This window comes from Electrona antarctica, assembly GCF_951216825.1.
Source record: "Electrona antarctica genome assembly, chromosome: 7".
Classification (NCBI taxonomy): Eukaryota; Metazoa; Chordata; class Actinopteri; order Myctophiformes; family Myctophidae; genus Electrona; species Electrona antarctica.
In genome coordinates this window covers 35,039,188-35,056,444 of record NC_136812.1, presented here as the reverse complement: position 1 = coordinate 35,056,444, position 17,257 = coordinate 35,039,188, and the positions used below count along the sequence as shown (strand labels likewise).

The 17,257-nt window shown below is 40.9% G+C and overlaps 1 protein-coding gene across 2 annotated transcripts in view; it reads right to left on the bottom strand.

The window, feature by feature from the left end:
* tp63 (tumor protein p63) overlaps positions 1-16,991 on the bottom strand; it is a 42,334-nt gene extending 25,343 nt beyond the window's left edge. For both annotated transcript variants that reach the window (XM_079506181.1, XM_079506182.1), the window contains exons 1-3: positions 16,775-16,991; positions 9,397-9,528; positions 9,169-9,307 (exon numbers count right to left, since the gene is read on the bottom strand). In XM_079506181.1, coding sequence (XP_079362307.1) covers positions 9,169-9,307; positions 9,397-9,528; positions 16,775-16,827 — 324 coding nt within the window. In that variant the 5' untranslated portion in view covers positions 16,828-16,991. The remainder of the gene's footprint in view (positions 1-9,168; positions 9,308-9,396; positions 9,529-16,774) is intronic.
* Between the last annotated feature and the right edge of the window lie 266 nt (positions 16,992-17,257).

The following is a 17,257-nucleotide window of genomic DNA, read 5'->3' as shown; positions in this document are numbered from 1 at the left end:
CACCCTCTTCTTAGCCTTTCCTTTGAAGTTCTGCAGGGCTCCTCAGAGGTGTAAATGACCATAGCCAACCCAAATAGTAAGTTATTGTGCTACCTAGTAGCGAGGGATGCTTGGTGCGGACTTAACATTTGCGTGCATCTGCCCAGTGACTGCACTTTACCTCTAACATACTTCTCTCCACCTGCACCAAGTGTGATGAACTACAATGCAATAACAGAGAAATGTCATCATAATGACAATGTTGCTTAGTTTCATCTGCAGCCTGTAGACAGTTTAGCGTCATTTCAGTTATCTAGAAAGATACAGAATATGTCCTTTATAATGAATGGATCATGCAAAAAAAATAAAAAAGGGAAAAAAAAGCTAGTCTCAAAACTCTGCCAGGTCAGCTAACCCCAAAATGAGAATTCTGGTGTAAGTATCCTGGGAAAGTATCAACTATTATGCGAGGTTAGTTAGCATACGAATTGACCCCTAGCCACCACAATGCATAGCCCCCAGTAACACAAAGTGACTCCTGTAGATAGCTTGTATCTATCAGAGATGACTGGTGTAGATCTGTTTTGGAAACATGCATTAAATCTCAGATACTGTAATGGTGCTGACAGTGCTCTTTGGAACAGAGTTGGCCAGTTGCGACAGTGATTTGTGTGTGTGTGTGTGTGTGTGTGTGTGTGTGTATGGCACGCACGCACACACACACACACACCCATTTCCCACAAAATGGACAAAAACATGGATGTTTATGCTCCGTTAAGAGTAAACAAAAATGCAATCATTAAAAAAAAAAACTACTGAAATAAAAATATATAAAAATTACATCAACACAATACTCAGCTCTGCACTTTTGCCCTATGGTCAGAATCATTTTAAAGTTACTAACTAAACTGAGCACAATTCTGACCCGAAGTCTCTGATCACTGACCACACCCTGGCCAGGGCCAGAGGCTACAGTCCTGCAGGCCAGCACACTCACAATAGCAAGAAACACTTTCAAAAGCCTATGCTAACGACCCCCCAAGAAATCCAGCCGCCACACACAACCTAGCGTAGACTTTTATAAGTGCTAATTAGACGAGCTAAACAAACTCCTCATTATGCTAAAACAACACTGGCAGCCATGTTGAAATGAAGTTAGAGCACTCATTGTTATGCTGAACTCGTACAGTATTAGAATATATTGGTGCATTATTCAAACAAGCATCACAAAGGATAGACCTACAGTACATACCAGCTAAAAGCTCCAGTCTGTTGAAGCTTTCAAGAGAGGGCCTAAAGACTTTCATTTTTAATAAAGCATACGGTTAGCTATTCTGGTTTTTACCCCCTAGGCTTTTTGCAACCATGTTTTTATTTATTTATTTTTAGATGTTTTATGCAAATGTTTTTTTCCTGTACCATAGCACTTTGAGTTTGTTTCAAATGTAAAATGCAATATCAATAAAATGTATTTACTAGTGTTAATATTTTAAATATTTAACAATTTGGTAGTGAATGTTGGAAACCAAGATGTTTGGTTATATTTGTTAAAGAGCCTAATGTCAGAGAGGATGAAACTGGCACTGAAAAAAGGTGCAGGAGCTGAAGACAGGTGATCCTAGGTATAATAGTATGCAATGGTCTCCGTGATTTTACTGTTCCTCTGCGTCTGTGAGTGTGATGGATTATACAACGGTCGGTTATTATTAATCCTTGTATAATGGTGATGGCGAGGAGACGAGGGCAAGGTGCAACAGCTGACCAAATAAGATGAATTGACAAGTTTTATGATTCAATAATTGTGAAGCATGAATCATACTTTTTAAATTACTTTCAATACATTCTGTAGCCCTAACATGCACGATATACACTAACAGTATGTACTCTATCCTGTATGTGTTGTGTATGAGCTAAAAAGACGAGTTTCTTCCAAACAATGGTGATTTATTTCTTTTATCATGTCATCAACACTATAATGGTTACAGTACTGCCAAACTAGTAGCCATTAAGAATTCAAGGGAAAGTTCTGATTTTGAACCTAAATCCCAATGTTCCTGATAAAGAGATTATATCATTATATCATCATATCATTTTATATGGAAAAAAATACCCAGTGTCATCCGATTATTTCTCAGAAAAATGCAGAAATGCACACGGATGATGTCAAATGCATAGTTTTGTTTAATCAAGAGTGAATACAGTTTTTAGCCCCACTTCTTGCCTATATTGTCTGTAGAATAATTGCAAAATGAAACTAAAACTTATTTCTGGGATATCATCCTGCTATCCATACATGAGTAGTAACACCAGCCTTGTATGTAAACAGGCTGAAATCATGCCTACTACATTTGCCATAAACGGTAATGGACTCATACCAACATCAAACTTAACCTGACACTAGTTTGAAGCATAAAATCCTTAATCGGCTACAAAGTTAGCTGAAGACTGCAACTCATGATTTGCACCAATTCTCTTCAGCATTCAGCCCCAAACCAGAAGCTATATGCGATACAAGAGTCACATCACTGTTTCCATTAGTGTTGCGAGTTTCATGCAAAATCCAGGCCCGTTTAGACCTAAAAGGATGGCAGATCCCAGTGGAGCCTGGCAGCAGCTCAAACAATGACGATCCAGGGGCTCAGACAAAAGAGGCTTTGCTCAGTTTTTTCCCTTTTAAGAGCCTGTGCCTAAGTCAGCTAGATTAGTTCAGTATCAAGTGTCAGGGAGCTGTGGCTTCTACCACACAGACACCTGCCCTGAGCAGAGTGCGAGCGTCCATCCACACAGGACACAACCTTAAGTGATGCTTTCTAACACCTCAGCCCAGACACCTGTCACCAAATGTCTACAAAGTGTTAGTAAGAAGAGATGTTTGTCCATTAAACTAACATTTGTTGAACTACTGAAATATAATTTCTTAGTAGTTTTTACTGCTTAGGTGTCCCGGTCAAGGAGGAGCACACATTCGGTTTCTCAAGTGGTAGATTAAAGAGGATGAAATCAAACTGAGAGACAATATCCCAATTTTATGCCATTTATTTAACAATATACAGAGTATATCTTCACACAATATAGAAAATATAGTGTACAATGCAGTGAATATATCTGCTCTGAAGCCGAGTAACAAACTACCTAACAGGTGCTTAGCCCAGTGGCCATGTCAGACCTGGAGAGGAGAAACAGGCTGTCACACTGGCACTATTACTTTATGTATGACTGTAAATACACTCCTTAGTACACACCTTAGGCCGTAGTCTGAAGACCCACCTTTTCAGACTCCATCATGGCCCATAGCACTTATCCTACCCCCTTAGATAGCACTTTTTAGACTTAGATAGCATTTGAAACAGACCTATAGCATGTCATGTAGACAGCACAATAATTGCATTGTATATAGTCATAGCACATCATAGTACATATGTATAGCATAGTATAGTATATATGTATAGTTAATATGTATAGTGTCATTATATAGATATGTTCTAGTTACGTTCTTAGCTTACGCATGTTTCTTGATAAATGCATTTTATATATGTGATGTATTCCCATACTTTTGTTCCTGCCTAATGTAAATCGCTCTGGATTAAGAGCGTCTGCTAAATGCCTAAATTGTAAATTGTAAATTGTATATTTGATTTTCTTCTTTTTACATTTTCCTTTTATTATCGTTTGAAACTGCAATTTGTTGAAGCTTGCACAGAAAATAGTCTCAGCTATAGTCTTAGTCAGACAACCGACCACAACCAATGAATCAATATTCCAATTTCATTACAATAATGCTGAAACATGTTCCATCTTTGGGTTTAATTCATTTGATCTTCATTTCTGATGAGAAAATTATCTCATGAACCCTATATTGCATTGTAATGCATTGTGTTGCGAGCACGTTGTTAAGACTGATTACTTTGAACAACTCATACTGCCCAAAGGCAACATACTTTGAATTAACAACACTGCATACTGCCTCAAGGCAACAGCCTACAATAAGATACTCATCTCTGCACATTGGTCGAACAACCATTTAAAAAGCCAACACCAACATTGTGGTCAGAAACACAAAAAGAAGAGTGATCACTTTCTTTCTAAACATTTTGGACTGTTATATACTGTATAGTTTAAAAAAGAAAAAGAAAAAAGATGAATGTCTTAAAGGATCTGTCCCCCGTGCTGCAACTTTCTTTAATCAGGCTGATGTCAATGTAAGACTAAGCTTTGGATAAGAGATACAAGCCATCACCACATGCACAAAAGCATGGAGTTGATTCATCAAGCAGACCATGAAAAATGTTATGTTTTCCTACACCTTAGTACGCCGGAGGCCAACTGGTGGGGCTGGGCTTAGCACACACACAATCAGGTCTGTGCATTCAATGAACATGTCAACTAATATCTTTGATTAAAGGTAGGGTAAGTAAGTAAAAAAAGAAATTGTTAAACCAAGTGTTAAATTAGGGGTGGGCGATATGGTGATAAATATCGTGGAGACGATACAATGCCTCCACGATATGCCTTTTCAGAGATATCGTATACATCGTGATACAGCTAGTGAATGCGCATTCTACGATTTGCAGTTCTATATATACATAATGGTTTTGTTAGCCAAAATGTATAATTATTTTGGTCTGAATGGTCTGTTACTGCTTTTTCCTTTACAGACGGAAGGTCGGTCACACATACACAAGGTCGGACACACATGGACAGGGGCCAAGTCTCAGCCATGCCTTCAGCCTGACAGACAACTAGATAAAGTGCCCCTCGGGGCACAGGTCTCCACCAGGGCAGGCCTCCTGGTGGCGCTATAATAGGCCAAAATGAAAAGGGTTGCATTTCTTCTTACACCTTGGATGGCAATTGGATGATTTGAGGCAAAAATGTGTTTTGCAAAAATCCACCTGTTGGTTGCGCTATAACAGGCCAATGTGAAAAGGATGGGATATATTCCTCAGCCTAGTAGGAACGTCTGTGAAAGATTTCACGTAAATTGCACGCTGCGTTCATGATTTGAGGCTTTTTGTTCAAAACGGACCAATCCTGCAAACTTGTTGAAAGCCAATGTTAGCCAATTAGGATGGAATATGAAATATCAGACAGATCCGTCTTGAACACATGACTATAAAGATACCGTGTAAAGATTTGCGGGATCTTTGGACAGAATCTGGAGGAGTAATATCAAAAAACGTGTTTTACAAAAGTCAGCCTCCTGGTGGCGCTATAACAGGCCGTTCTGGAAAAATTGGAGCAGAGGTTCATCGTTGGCATCAGGGGAGTGTGTGTGCAAAATGTGTCATCGACCGGGTTAACGGTGCCGGAGATTAGCTGGTAACAGATGGACGCACACACACACGCACGGAGTGCAAAACATACTCTCTCCCCATGCCTTCGGCCTGGTGAAGACAATAACAAAATGTTTTTGTTTTCATGTTGGTTTTGTTTGTAGATTTGTTACAGCATTTATTTTTTTACATGGAATCAATATAGACCATAATAGTACAACTTTGCAGCCTGTACACTTTCTCAAACCCATAAGCTACATTCAAACTTCAAAGTTTGAGCGATGCAATTACATACAAAGTCAATGCAAAGATGAGACGCTGCGCGAACGGGACGACGCGAACAAAGCAAACGGTCACCTGGTATCTGTGTCTGCGCCCCAGCTGGAAAAATCCAACTGAAAAGACTTTTGCTTCCCCCAAACTCCACCCATCGCATCTTGACAGCCAATCAGCGTTGATGTTTTCCGGAGCCCCAGAAATGTTTTGGCTGTCCAGCTCCAACTGAACTGACCCGGACTCAGCAAATGTGGAAAAACAATATTTGCAAAGACATAGGAACTAATTTTGCTGGTCATAATGATATAGTAGCAGGAATTATGTTAAACATATTGAACCGAGCAGTCTTGGGTTTCTAGCTCGGTCTGTCATATCAATAATATATCAATAATTAATAATATGGCCCGGGCAGCCGGCGTGGTGGTCTGAGCACCCTAAGCTGCAATGCCAGCGTGACGCGGGTTCGAATCCCGATCTTGACGATACTTGTCACTCCCCATTCCTGTCAGTCTACTATGCTATCAATAAAAGGCATAAAAGCCCAAAAATAAATCTTAATATTTTTTAATAATATAATCCACCACTCGAAGGAGGGGGAAGAGAGCAAAGTGATGCTATTGAAGCGATTGGAAACAAATATATATCTCAGGTGTGAATGCACCTATACAATAAGTTAATGCAACATTATAGAACAGCCACTGCCGACCCCATTTCCACCTAACTGTCTAACTGAGAAATAATATGAACTGAGCTATAATTATCTTTATAAAAGAACCTAATGGGCACAGTTTTCCTGCTCTATTTGTGGACCCCAGGAAGAGTAGCTTCTACTAAGGTAGTAGCTAATGGGGATGCAAATAAACAAACTATTCTATGACATGACTTGTTAATACAAATGTTTTGAAAATTACAGAGCAGAAACATCTCAAACATCCCATCAATCACTAAAGGAAAATGGATGGAAGATCATGTTTCACTTCATCCTCATAATGACCGCAAAATGTGAGAACTCACTGTGAATGGTAGAAATACACTGTTTAGCTGCCGGGAGCACGTGACCAGGCTGCAACAGCAAATCACACTAGAATGCCTGATTTATACTTGGTCTGCTTGCCGTGTTGCACAGCCGATCTATAAGCTCACAGCACGTCGTTACATGGCACCTTGTGAACTTGTAGATCGGCAAGTTTTGGTGAGCAACACCGCCATGCATCTAGGTATAAATGAGGTTTAAGACCCCAGAGGTGTAAGCAACCAAACACAAACATGCAATTAGATGCCACAGAGCTGTGTCGACTGAGCTACTCTCCTGCACAAGTTGTTTTTTAACCTTCATCCTGTGTTTGAAAAGGTGCCTCTGTCTCCTAACTCAACACCACATCTTCCACGCACAGCTGATCAGAGCGTTATCTGGGTGTAAAATCAGCTGTTTAGGGTAGGATATAGCATTTCTCCTGCCACTGTTTCTGCTACATTCCTTTGTGTTATTCTACCCAAGGCATGGTCTTTCTCTCCCTCTTACCTCTGCCCGCCCCCCTCCCCTCCCCTCCCCTCCTAGCTGTTGCATAGATGAGACACGTTCTGATAGATGAGCTGGAGACCTCTGCAAGAGAGGCAGGTGCTGCGTTAAATTGTTGCCCTGCGGCTATGGGAAAGAGAAAGGGGGGGGAAGGGGGGGGGGAGAAAACTTGGAGAAAAAAAAGGAATTTCAAATTAAACATAAAACCTACACAATACAAATAGGTTCCCCAGGGCACAAAACAACGAGTCACATTCTAATGAGTCATGAAAGAAGTGAACCTCGACGAGGGTGGGATGTTGGTGGTGGTGGTGGGGGGGCTTTGCCCACTGTGGCGCTTTCATCAGAACACGCAATCTGACGCAATAAAATGATCGGGGCTCGGTGATTGGCAGGCAGCCATGGCAGAGAGCCCTCCTCACACCCATGGCATGCCGAATGCCACGCCCCTCCCTGGTAGTGGAAGGTGGTGGTGTGGGTGGGGGGAGGGGGGGGCGTGGAGACATTAATCACCAGTTCAAGAGAGCATAGGCCCCCTTGGGGGATGTGCAGGGCGGCGTTACTCAGCGCCTTCAACAGATTTTAGTTTTATTTGTGTGTGTGTTTTTTTCCCCTTCATGCTGGCTGGACAACCGCATTCCAGGACTGGGAGTGGACTGGAGTGCCCACTTTTTCTTCCCCAGTAACTCCTGGGATGACTGGGATGACTGGGATCATGTGTCCTCACGTACAGGTCAGACATACTACTGACTTTATACCTCCACCGTTCAAAACCATGCAACATACTTACTACACAGTGAGCGTATAGGAATCCATACACTATCAAGCGCTTTCATAGCGCATTTGTTGTAGCCGCGTCGCATGAAAAAGATAATCCATTTACAAGCTCACAACACAATGCAAGCTCACAATGCAATGCACTGTGATGCAATACAATTTCTGCCTATAATGACAAAATAGGGACGGCAGGTCGAAAGTGGTTAAATTAGGAATATGCTGTAAACTACAGCTCAACTCAGGGTGGTTTTCGGTACAATGCCATACATAATATTCAGGCCTGCTATTCGAACCTCAAGTTATTTTTGTCCTCCTTAAAATAAAAAACAAAATGCCGTAACCACATACCACCGTACCTACAGCATATCAACAGATATGTGATTGCATCTCCAGACTGAGAGCTACCCGTCTCAGCGACGGGGCCACCCAGGTCAAGCACGGCTTCGACTCCACCTGATAACATCATCACCTTACGAAGATGACACTAGATAAACTAGTGAACAGCCTGGCCAAACTCTAATCGTTACCGACTGCTGTGTTGCGTGCGTGCACCATATCCTCCACACAACTCTGAAAGGGGAATTTCCATTGTTGTCACCAAAATACCCAGATTTAGCTAAATGCTGTACTGTATAATGTATGGGATTTACCACTGAAAGACCCACCCTGTCAAGACTGAGTGAAATTAATCTTATCTGGAAATATTGTTATTAAGGCTAGACTTTAATCAACTTGAACTGATTAAAGTCTATATATACTTCGTTGAACATCCAATTACAAAAATAGCCCATAGATGTTTTTCCAAAATGTTTGCCCAGAATAGGGATGCTAGGGTTCATGTTCAAATATTTGTTACACCAAAATATTAGGAAAGTATCAGTGTTTTACACTCATTTGATCACTCATTTTCTTCAACACACATCTATCCATAATGCACTGAACGGCTGTTATAATTCAGATAACCTTTATCAGTCATTACCGTACATTATTATTGACTGACAATTATTGACTGAGTCAGTTAAATTAAGCTAAGGGACACGGGTGTACCACCTTCTGGAAACCCGGGACTACAGTTATGCACAGAGTCTGTTGACTTTTTCTTCTTGGAAAAGCTAAAATGATCGATAATAATTTGTTTCCATAATAATAATGGAAGAATTGGCATTCTTTCAAAACTATTTCATTTAGAACAACCCAGCGTGGGTGGGAGAGTTATTGATACTTATAATAAATACATTTCCAGACTGTTTTTTTAGATTTTGAAGCAACAAATTATTCATGTGTGAATGACATCCTATGAGCATGAGAGGCTAGTGAAATGAACAGCAAGTCAACTGTACTTACAGAAGGTGCTTCCTCCGGGGCGTCCGGGCTATGCATGCTAATGCAGTCCATGCTGATCTGAATGGTGTTGCCTGGAGGTCCATCTGGGGGACCGTCAGAGAAGTTGAGCTCAATGGGCTGGACGGAGTGGACGCCATTTCTAAAACCCAGATGAGATGGGTCAACAACATTGATAAAAGATTATGAAAGAGAAAGAGAAACATAATGTATGCTTTTGCACGGTCTTACTGGTCCAGCATCTCAATCAGCTGGTTGAACACATCTTGACTCATGATGTCAGATGATGATGTAGACGACGGCTGTGACATAGCGGCGAAAAACGAATTATCTGTCCAGGATAATCGGGGTGGGTCTCGAAGTCTGCAGGGGGACATAATCACCAAAGAGCATATTAATTCCACTTTATCAAAATGTTCAGTTATGTTTTCAGTAGTACCAACAAATCATTTAAACCCTTTTATAGTTCATTGAACGACAAATCTAGCTGATCTGTTACATTAAATGAACACTGGAGATTATTTCTCAAAATTCCCATCACATAGAAGTACATAAAGGACGGAATTTGCAGTTCATAAAAACAGAGGACCGTGATCCGCTGGGTTAACACGAACCGTTTCAACCACACACCACCCCGTGGGGGGGGGCGGGAGGAGGGCGGGAGGGAGTCCCGCTACAGCCACTCATGAAGAACATGTCTATTGTGAAGAAGCCAAGCTGCGTAGGGCCGAATATTTGTACTACACCATAATGGTGATTATGCTCCATTCAGAAGGAGGCACTTTGACCTGCTCCCCTGAAACAGGACACCTGCTCAGGGCTGAGCCTCCTATTGTTCTTGCTGAAGTGGCGCACGCTGCAGTCTGAGACAGGGGCGGAATTCCCCCCTCCGTCTATATGATAGCACTGCTGCAACTTCTGGTATGTGTGCAGCTGGACAGGGGCAGGGGGGGGAGGAGAGGTGGGGAAGGAGAGGAGGGGTGCATAATCTGAAGCTGGCACTATTTAAGGCTTCGGAATTCCCCGGCACCATGTGGTGAATGATATTAATACCCGACTAACAAACACAGGCATTTCTAATGAGGAAAATAATCTAAGATGATGTTTCAAAACAGGGACTTCTGCCCCAAATGTTGGATTTGGAAGAAAAGAAGAAAGATCCGAATGCGCGATACACAGTGAATGAGATGACTTGTTAAATGTCACTGATCCTACCGTGTTCCCTGCGTACAGATTTAATGACAGGCTGAGGCTGTGAAACCGTGTCCGTGATTTCATTGAGAGCACTGGAGGCATCTTAGACACACAAGCATTGCTTTACGCTGACAGAGCAACTTGGCAATGTACCACAATGCACAAAAAACAAGATTTATGAAGTACAGATCAACATTTTTTTGCAGTTGTGTGGGGGGAGGTAAACATTTTATAACCTGGCATCTATTTGGGGCAGGTCATTTTAGGTGAACATTTTCACAAAGATACCTGATCTGCAGGTTCACAATGAGTCACAATTTGTGTTGTGAGCTTATACATTGGCTATTGGTATTTTTACTTTGAGTTGATATTGCATAATAAAAAGCCTACATTGGGAGAAAAGGCCACTGGAAGGAGAAACTATTATGTGGCGTCTTGGAGCTTAGACCCTAGTCAATATATCCAAGTAGAATATAGGAGAAGGGTGGAGGTGAGGTGGTTGAGGACTATGGCTGCACATAATGGCTGTCACAATGGACCTGTCTTGTAGCCTACAGCTGCAGCTGATGGATGTCTGGCCTGCCGTGATACTTAATATAGGCTACATGTTGGCTCAACATCAACAATAGGATAAGCCAGTATGTCCTAAGCAGGTGTTGAGTGGAATCAGTGACAGTGCAGTCCAGTCCAGGTTAAAGTGAAATATACAAACAGAGAGGAGGTTGATGTTGTATATCTACAGCACTGGAAAATGTTCATTGCTGATGATATTACACATTGTAATTCAGACACTTTTGATGCTATACAAAAGAACTTCAGGAAGGGGGAAATCTTGGCAACAGACCCTCCTCATGGCCATAAAAATATATATTTAATTATACAGTTCTGGCCATGTAATCAGTGTAACACACTGATTACATTACATTAAAGTAAAATGTACACTAGACAAAACCTAAATCATGTACAATATTGTATGAACTTGGAAATGTGAGGTATTGTGTGAAGATACCTGAAATGTGACATGTTTTTGCTTATTGTTTACCTTATAAATGCACTGTGTCACATTATAATCCCAAGTTCAACTTTACATTGTATGTATACATCAGGTATAAAAGAGAAAAATTAAGGATAATTACTGTATGTATTTTGGTGCTGCCATTTGTAAGCAGATGTAATGAAATTACAATGGTGTTCATAAGTATTATATTGAATGACATCACATAACCCCCATAATGTTAAATTATTGAGAAGCACAGTTGATCAGCACCAAGGTCCAGTCCACTGCTCTGCTGTATCAGCTCAGTGGTTACTTGCGGTGATACAGAGGTGATAACCCATGCCATGCATGTAAAGAACATATACAGCGAATCTCTTAGTTACAGCAACATTGTTCTTTTGAAGCACTTGTACTGTAAGGAATGAGCCAGTTCTGTCAAGGAACTCAGTGCAGTTGTTGGTAGTCCATTGGGCTGCCTCAGCACCACGTTCACATCCACTCATTTCATTCTCAGACTGGTTGTTTAAACTGGAAGTTTGCACTCCTCCCTGCTTGCTTTTGCTACTGCTCTGCTCACACTGCTGTGTTGCTTTAAAACATGCTGCTCACCCTCCATCACCCTAACCTCGCGTCAACACCAGGCTTTCCACCTCGGAGGAAACCACCACCAGCTCTATAGCCGCAATTTGCAACTCTAGATGTTTTATAATGGGATGAATCTAGAGTTGCAATACCCTACATTGACTCCCCAGACCCCATTCATCCAATTTGCGTTTGCGATCTGCTTGTAAACTCACCAACATTGCAGCTCTAGGCCAAGCTTGAATTATCCTCTTTCAATCTGCCGAGCTTTTGGAAGCACTCGTTTTTATTGCGCTGCTGCCTCCTGGCATTATGTGCAAATTCGAAACAGGTGGTACGCAGGGCCGTTCAGTGGCTGACGAGATCTTACGATTTACAAGCAGATCGCAAACGCAAATTGGATGAATGGAGAGTCAATGGAGGGTATTGCAACAATGCAACGCAACTCTAGATTCATCCCATTATAAAAAAGATCTAGTTGCAAATTGCGGCTACCTTTTGCTGTCGTTTTCGCACAGCAGACAGCTAGGTAAACACAACAAAGTAATGTGTTAACTTCATGCTGCCACACAGAAAACACCTAAATGAAACAAGTTCACAACCACAACTAAATGTTATTACCGTATCTCCAATTCTGTTTACCCGAGTGTTAATGTGTCTGCTTGGAAAAGGAACCACTTCACTTGTTGGCCACGTGTAGGCTAAACTTCAAACATTGCACAATGCAGGGCCAGGCACGTTTCTTTATTTTGTTTTCAAAACAAATCCTAGAATCTATTTAGTCTAAGAATGAATACTATTGTATTTCGTCCAGAATATATTTTACCATAAATTATATTGCAGGTTATGTGGAGACTGGAGTCATTAATATGTGATCGAACAGTAAAAAAATAAATGGCCGCTGCAAGGCTGCAGGCAGCCATGTAATCCCCAAGTAGCCTATATGACAATCTACCAAAAACACGAAGGTGCATATTTGATCTGTAAAAACAAACAAACAAAAAAGCCAAGACATAACTGGTTAACCCTTTCGGTTTAGTCTCTTGACCACAATAAAGTTATTCCACGTGGCATAATATGTGGAACGTTATGCTGTTATTTAGCCCGTCTCCGGACCCCCCGGGTTGAGCTCCTTTGGACCTACCAAGTCAACAAAATGTCAGAAACTTTAACGTAGGGTTCCGAAAGGAGCTAGCTGTTATTGTACCATTGGAGTTCATCATCCTTCACAAATCAGATTCATTAATCGGTGACTATCGTAAATGAATGACCAGACTTTAGTCCAAACATTTACAACCGCACTGTGTACATCAACACGTGTTTTTCCTCACCTGAGCCGTAGCGTACGTGTTGAGTTTGGTGTATTAATGAGTAGATTAATTTAATAATAATAATAATGGATGCACGTGTTGGTGGTTGCAACGTTCACCTCCTGCTTCCTAATGCAATATGCAAATGAGCTGCTCACACACACGTCACACCTTCTCACGCAGACGCAGTCAACAAACACCGATCATCATTTTGTTGGCCAAATAAAATCACAACAATATTCTGTTTGATCTGTCATCTGTATCACGGTATCCGGAATGTTCGCCTTAAAACACGCTCGCACCATTTGTTTGGTAGTCGCGTGAGTTATTTTATTTTGACCCCCATGTTTGACCCCTGACCCCTTTGGGTCACTCAAGTGACGCCAGTAACAACAGCGGTAATAAAGCGCCAGACCGCCCCCTAGTGGCTAAGGTTCCATTAAGAAATACAATTAATTATTCATCAGAGTAATGTAAAATGTAGTGGCCTAATGGCCTATCATTATTCAACAAATAATAATAAATGTCACAAATAATTAAATTATATCTTTGTATAATCCTTTCCAAATGATCATCATTCCAAGTACACTTTTGTTATTGTTTTATTCAATACATATGATGCTGATGGGGCATCTAGCCCCTGAGCCATACAGTACTACCAGAGGTACAATCTCTATGTCTGTAATGCGTTTGTCCCTGCTGTGTATTTGATGTAGTTTTTGTTTATGTTTATAAAGAATCTCTCTATGCTCTTAGTGTGTAGCAGATGACTGAGATTCTAATTGATTATTATACACATATCCTTATGTTGCCTTTTGGTTTAGTTTTATAAACTAATTCACCTCTACTCTCAAAATTCCTGGTCTCAGCATTCTTAATTCTACATGTCCCTTGGGCAGTATTATTATTTTTTTTTTTACCAAACCTCAGTCAAATGAGTTGAACCCACTTCTGATTGTTGTTAGCCTGCTATTGGGTGTCTGGTTACCCAGAGAGTTATTCAGTTAGCCCGAGGCGAAGGCTGTTCAGCATCCACTTAAGGACAGAGCAGGCCCCTCCAGACGAGACCAGGCCAGAGGTCACCACTAAACAGGGATGGCTATTGTCTCTTGGCAGGTTGGGCACACCGACCGATGAAAATGCAATCAAAACAAACAGCCCAGCCGATCGGGGGGCTTCTCCAGTGTCCTTATTAATCATCCGTTCAAAGGCCTAAGCTCTTCTCCCTCTCATCTGTCAGCCCTGGCTGGAAGAGGGACATGACTGCTAAACAAAAGAAAGCCCCCAAAAGTTTCTCCTCGTCTCTCCGTCCCCTCGCTTGGTGTTGGAAGTGAAACATTTTCAAGTCAATTCCTCTCTGGGGCGAAACGACAGATAAAAAACAAGCTACCTTAGGGGGTTGAACGTTGTAAACAAAACAAGGTAACAGGAGAGAAAATAAGCGTTGTAATGGCTAACTAACTCAGAATTTTACTTTGCATAAATATTGTATAAGAAAGGTAAATCTATGTTAAGAAAACTGATGCTATCAAAACATTTTAAACATGTCTAGAAATGTACAAGAACAAACCACAAATATAAGTATACGTTGATATACAGATAAAAAAATATCCATTATGATAAAAGAGTAGTGAATAATATTTTTTCTTCCTCCATTTCAACCACAGAAATAACCCAGTCTAACCTCCTCGCATGAATAAACTGAGCCCTCACACTTATGCACCTGATGTGATACTAAGTCATTGTAATTTCAATCAAGCAACAAGCCAGGCGCAAATTCTGGGAATTTCAGGGAACTGCAAAGAACAACACAACAGAGGAATAATTACTGTCAATCAAAAAAGATAACCTAATGTGAACTAACCCAACAACACAAATATACAACATGATGATTATGATGAGGTGTAGAAACGCCAACAACACTTTGGACTGCAAAGTGCTAAACTGGCCGTCAGCAGTGACAGTGAACAGTGCAAAGACACAAAACTCAAGATGCACGCACATGTCAGCACAGTTGTCATGTCAAACTGTGAAATATGAAAATGCTAATCATAACCAGGAGGTCCCACACATTTTGTGGCACAGTAGTAGCAGCAATACAGTAAAACAGCCATGTAAACCTGTCATCACTTGGTATACGGTATAATGCAAACGGGAATGTCACAGCAGTCTTTGGATAGAAACACAAGTGCAGAGGATTTAATAATGAATTAATAAATAATAATAATAATAATCATAATAATAATAACAATGCCTAATTAATATTATAGTTAATAATTAGTAGTTAATAGTTATGTAGTGCGGGATTGGTGTGGTATTGATTTTTGTTTTTGGTTTATGTATTTTGAATCTGGTCATTATTATTTTTTTGATTTATTATTGCAAAACGTTTGATTATTGAAACTATTTGAGTAACTCAAATATTGTTGTACGTAGGATAGGCACTTAATATAAGCTTTCAGCTTCAGCCTATTCCTTTTGATCACCTCTAGCTGGTATGTCGTGTCTGTCCATTATGCAGGCTGGCTCTCGTGGGTCTGAGACTAGGCTTATAGACTGGCTTATTAGTACAATTTATATGATGAAATACAGCTCAAACAACATTGCATTAGCGTGTAACGTTCATTCAGTTAGTTGTTGACCAGTTGTTTTCAGTTTTTCTTTCTCAAGGCACACCAATGGGCAAGTCAAAAGCTCAAGGCACACCTGTATTCATAGCAAACATAGGCATGCACAGGGTGCAACTCGTAAACTTGTAGATTGGCTATTTAAAAAAGCGATGTACGTAAATGTATTTAAAATCTCTGCCTAAATGTGTAGGGTGTAGGCCTTGCCTAATGGGCGAGCATAATAGTACTATTACATTTTAAACTTTTTGGCATTTTATCCTTTTGACAAATATAGGTTCATTTATGCTTTTTTGTCAATAAAAAAATTATCAATTAAATCCCAAGGCACACCTGGACTTGGTCTCATGGCACACTGTTTGGGACCCACTGCTCTAAATGATTAGGCATATATTTAGTACCCCCAGTACTCCGCTAAGAACCCAATTCACTTGCTAAGGCCCATGCCATTCACACACAGCCAAAAGTCCCTATACTGTAAGGATGAGGGGCCGTCTGATCTGGAGAGAGGAGGGTGTCATGTATCTGTCTGCTACTTCAGTCCTGATGGTCCTCTACAGTCTACACACACATTGTTGCCATAAGTATGCCACACTTATAAATATCAGGACAGGCTGGCAGCTGAGGATCCAGGCAGACACAAGTGGTCACTAGTGGTCATTTTGGACCTCCAGTCCAGACAGCCTCAGTATAAACATTAGTCTTAACAATTAATATAGGACTGATGAGACACCCTAAACATTCATCATACATCAGTCATTGTGCAGACTTGTGTTTTTGTATGGAATTAATACAAAGTTTGTCCTATATCAGTAGCACATGCTATGTGTGTTAATTCAGACACATTTAGACACAATCAGGCTTGCAGTAGGTACAGTATAGTACAGTACAGTACTTACCGGTGAAAGGGGAACTCTGGACAGTACTGCACAGCTGTGTGTGGTGAATTCATGGTCACAGGCCAAACTTCACTTTGCCGAACTCTTCAAAGCTAATCAGCAGGTCACATAGGCACATGTATCAATAATGACTGTGCAAAAACCACATGGATAAATACAAACAGAATCTATATAAATATAATAAATAAACAAACAGTTCTGTGTTAAAGTGCTGGAGGCTGAAGTGCAGAGAGTGGATAGAAGCTGGAGGGATGTTTTGAATATAGGTATTCTTTCTTAAGCTGCCCTGTAAATAGGAGGGGCTTGTGCCAGCTCACTGACCAATCCCCTGCCACAGTTGTACAAGATACCCCTCACCCTGAGTTACTAGGATATAGATATCAAGCAACACCCTTCACCCGTCTGACCTGCCTACCCCTTCCAACATACAGTACAGAGTCCTGAAAGGCTCACTCCATTTGTTCTGCGATCCTGTTCTGAAAT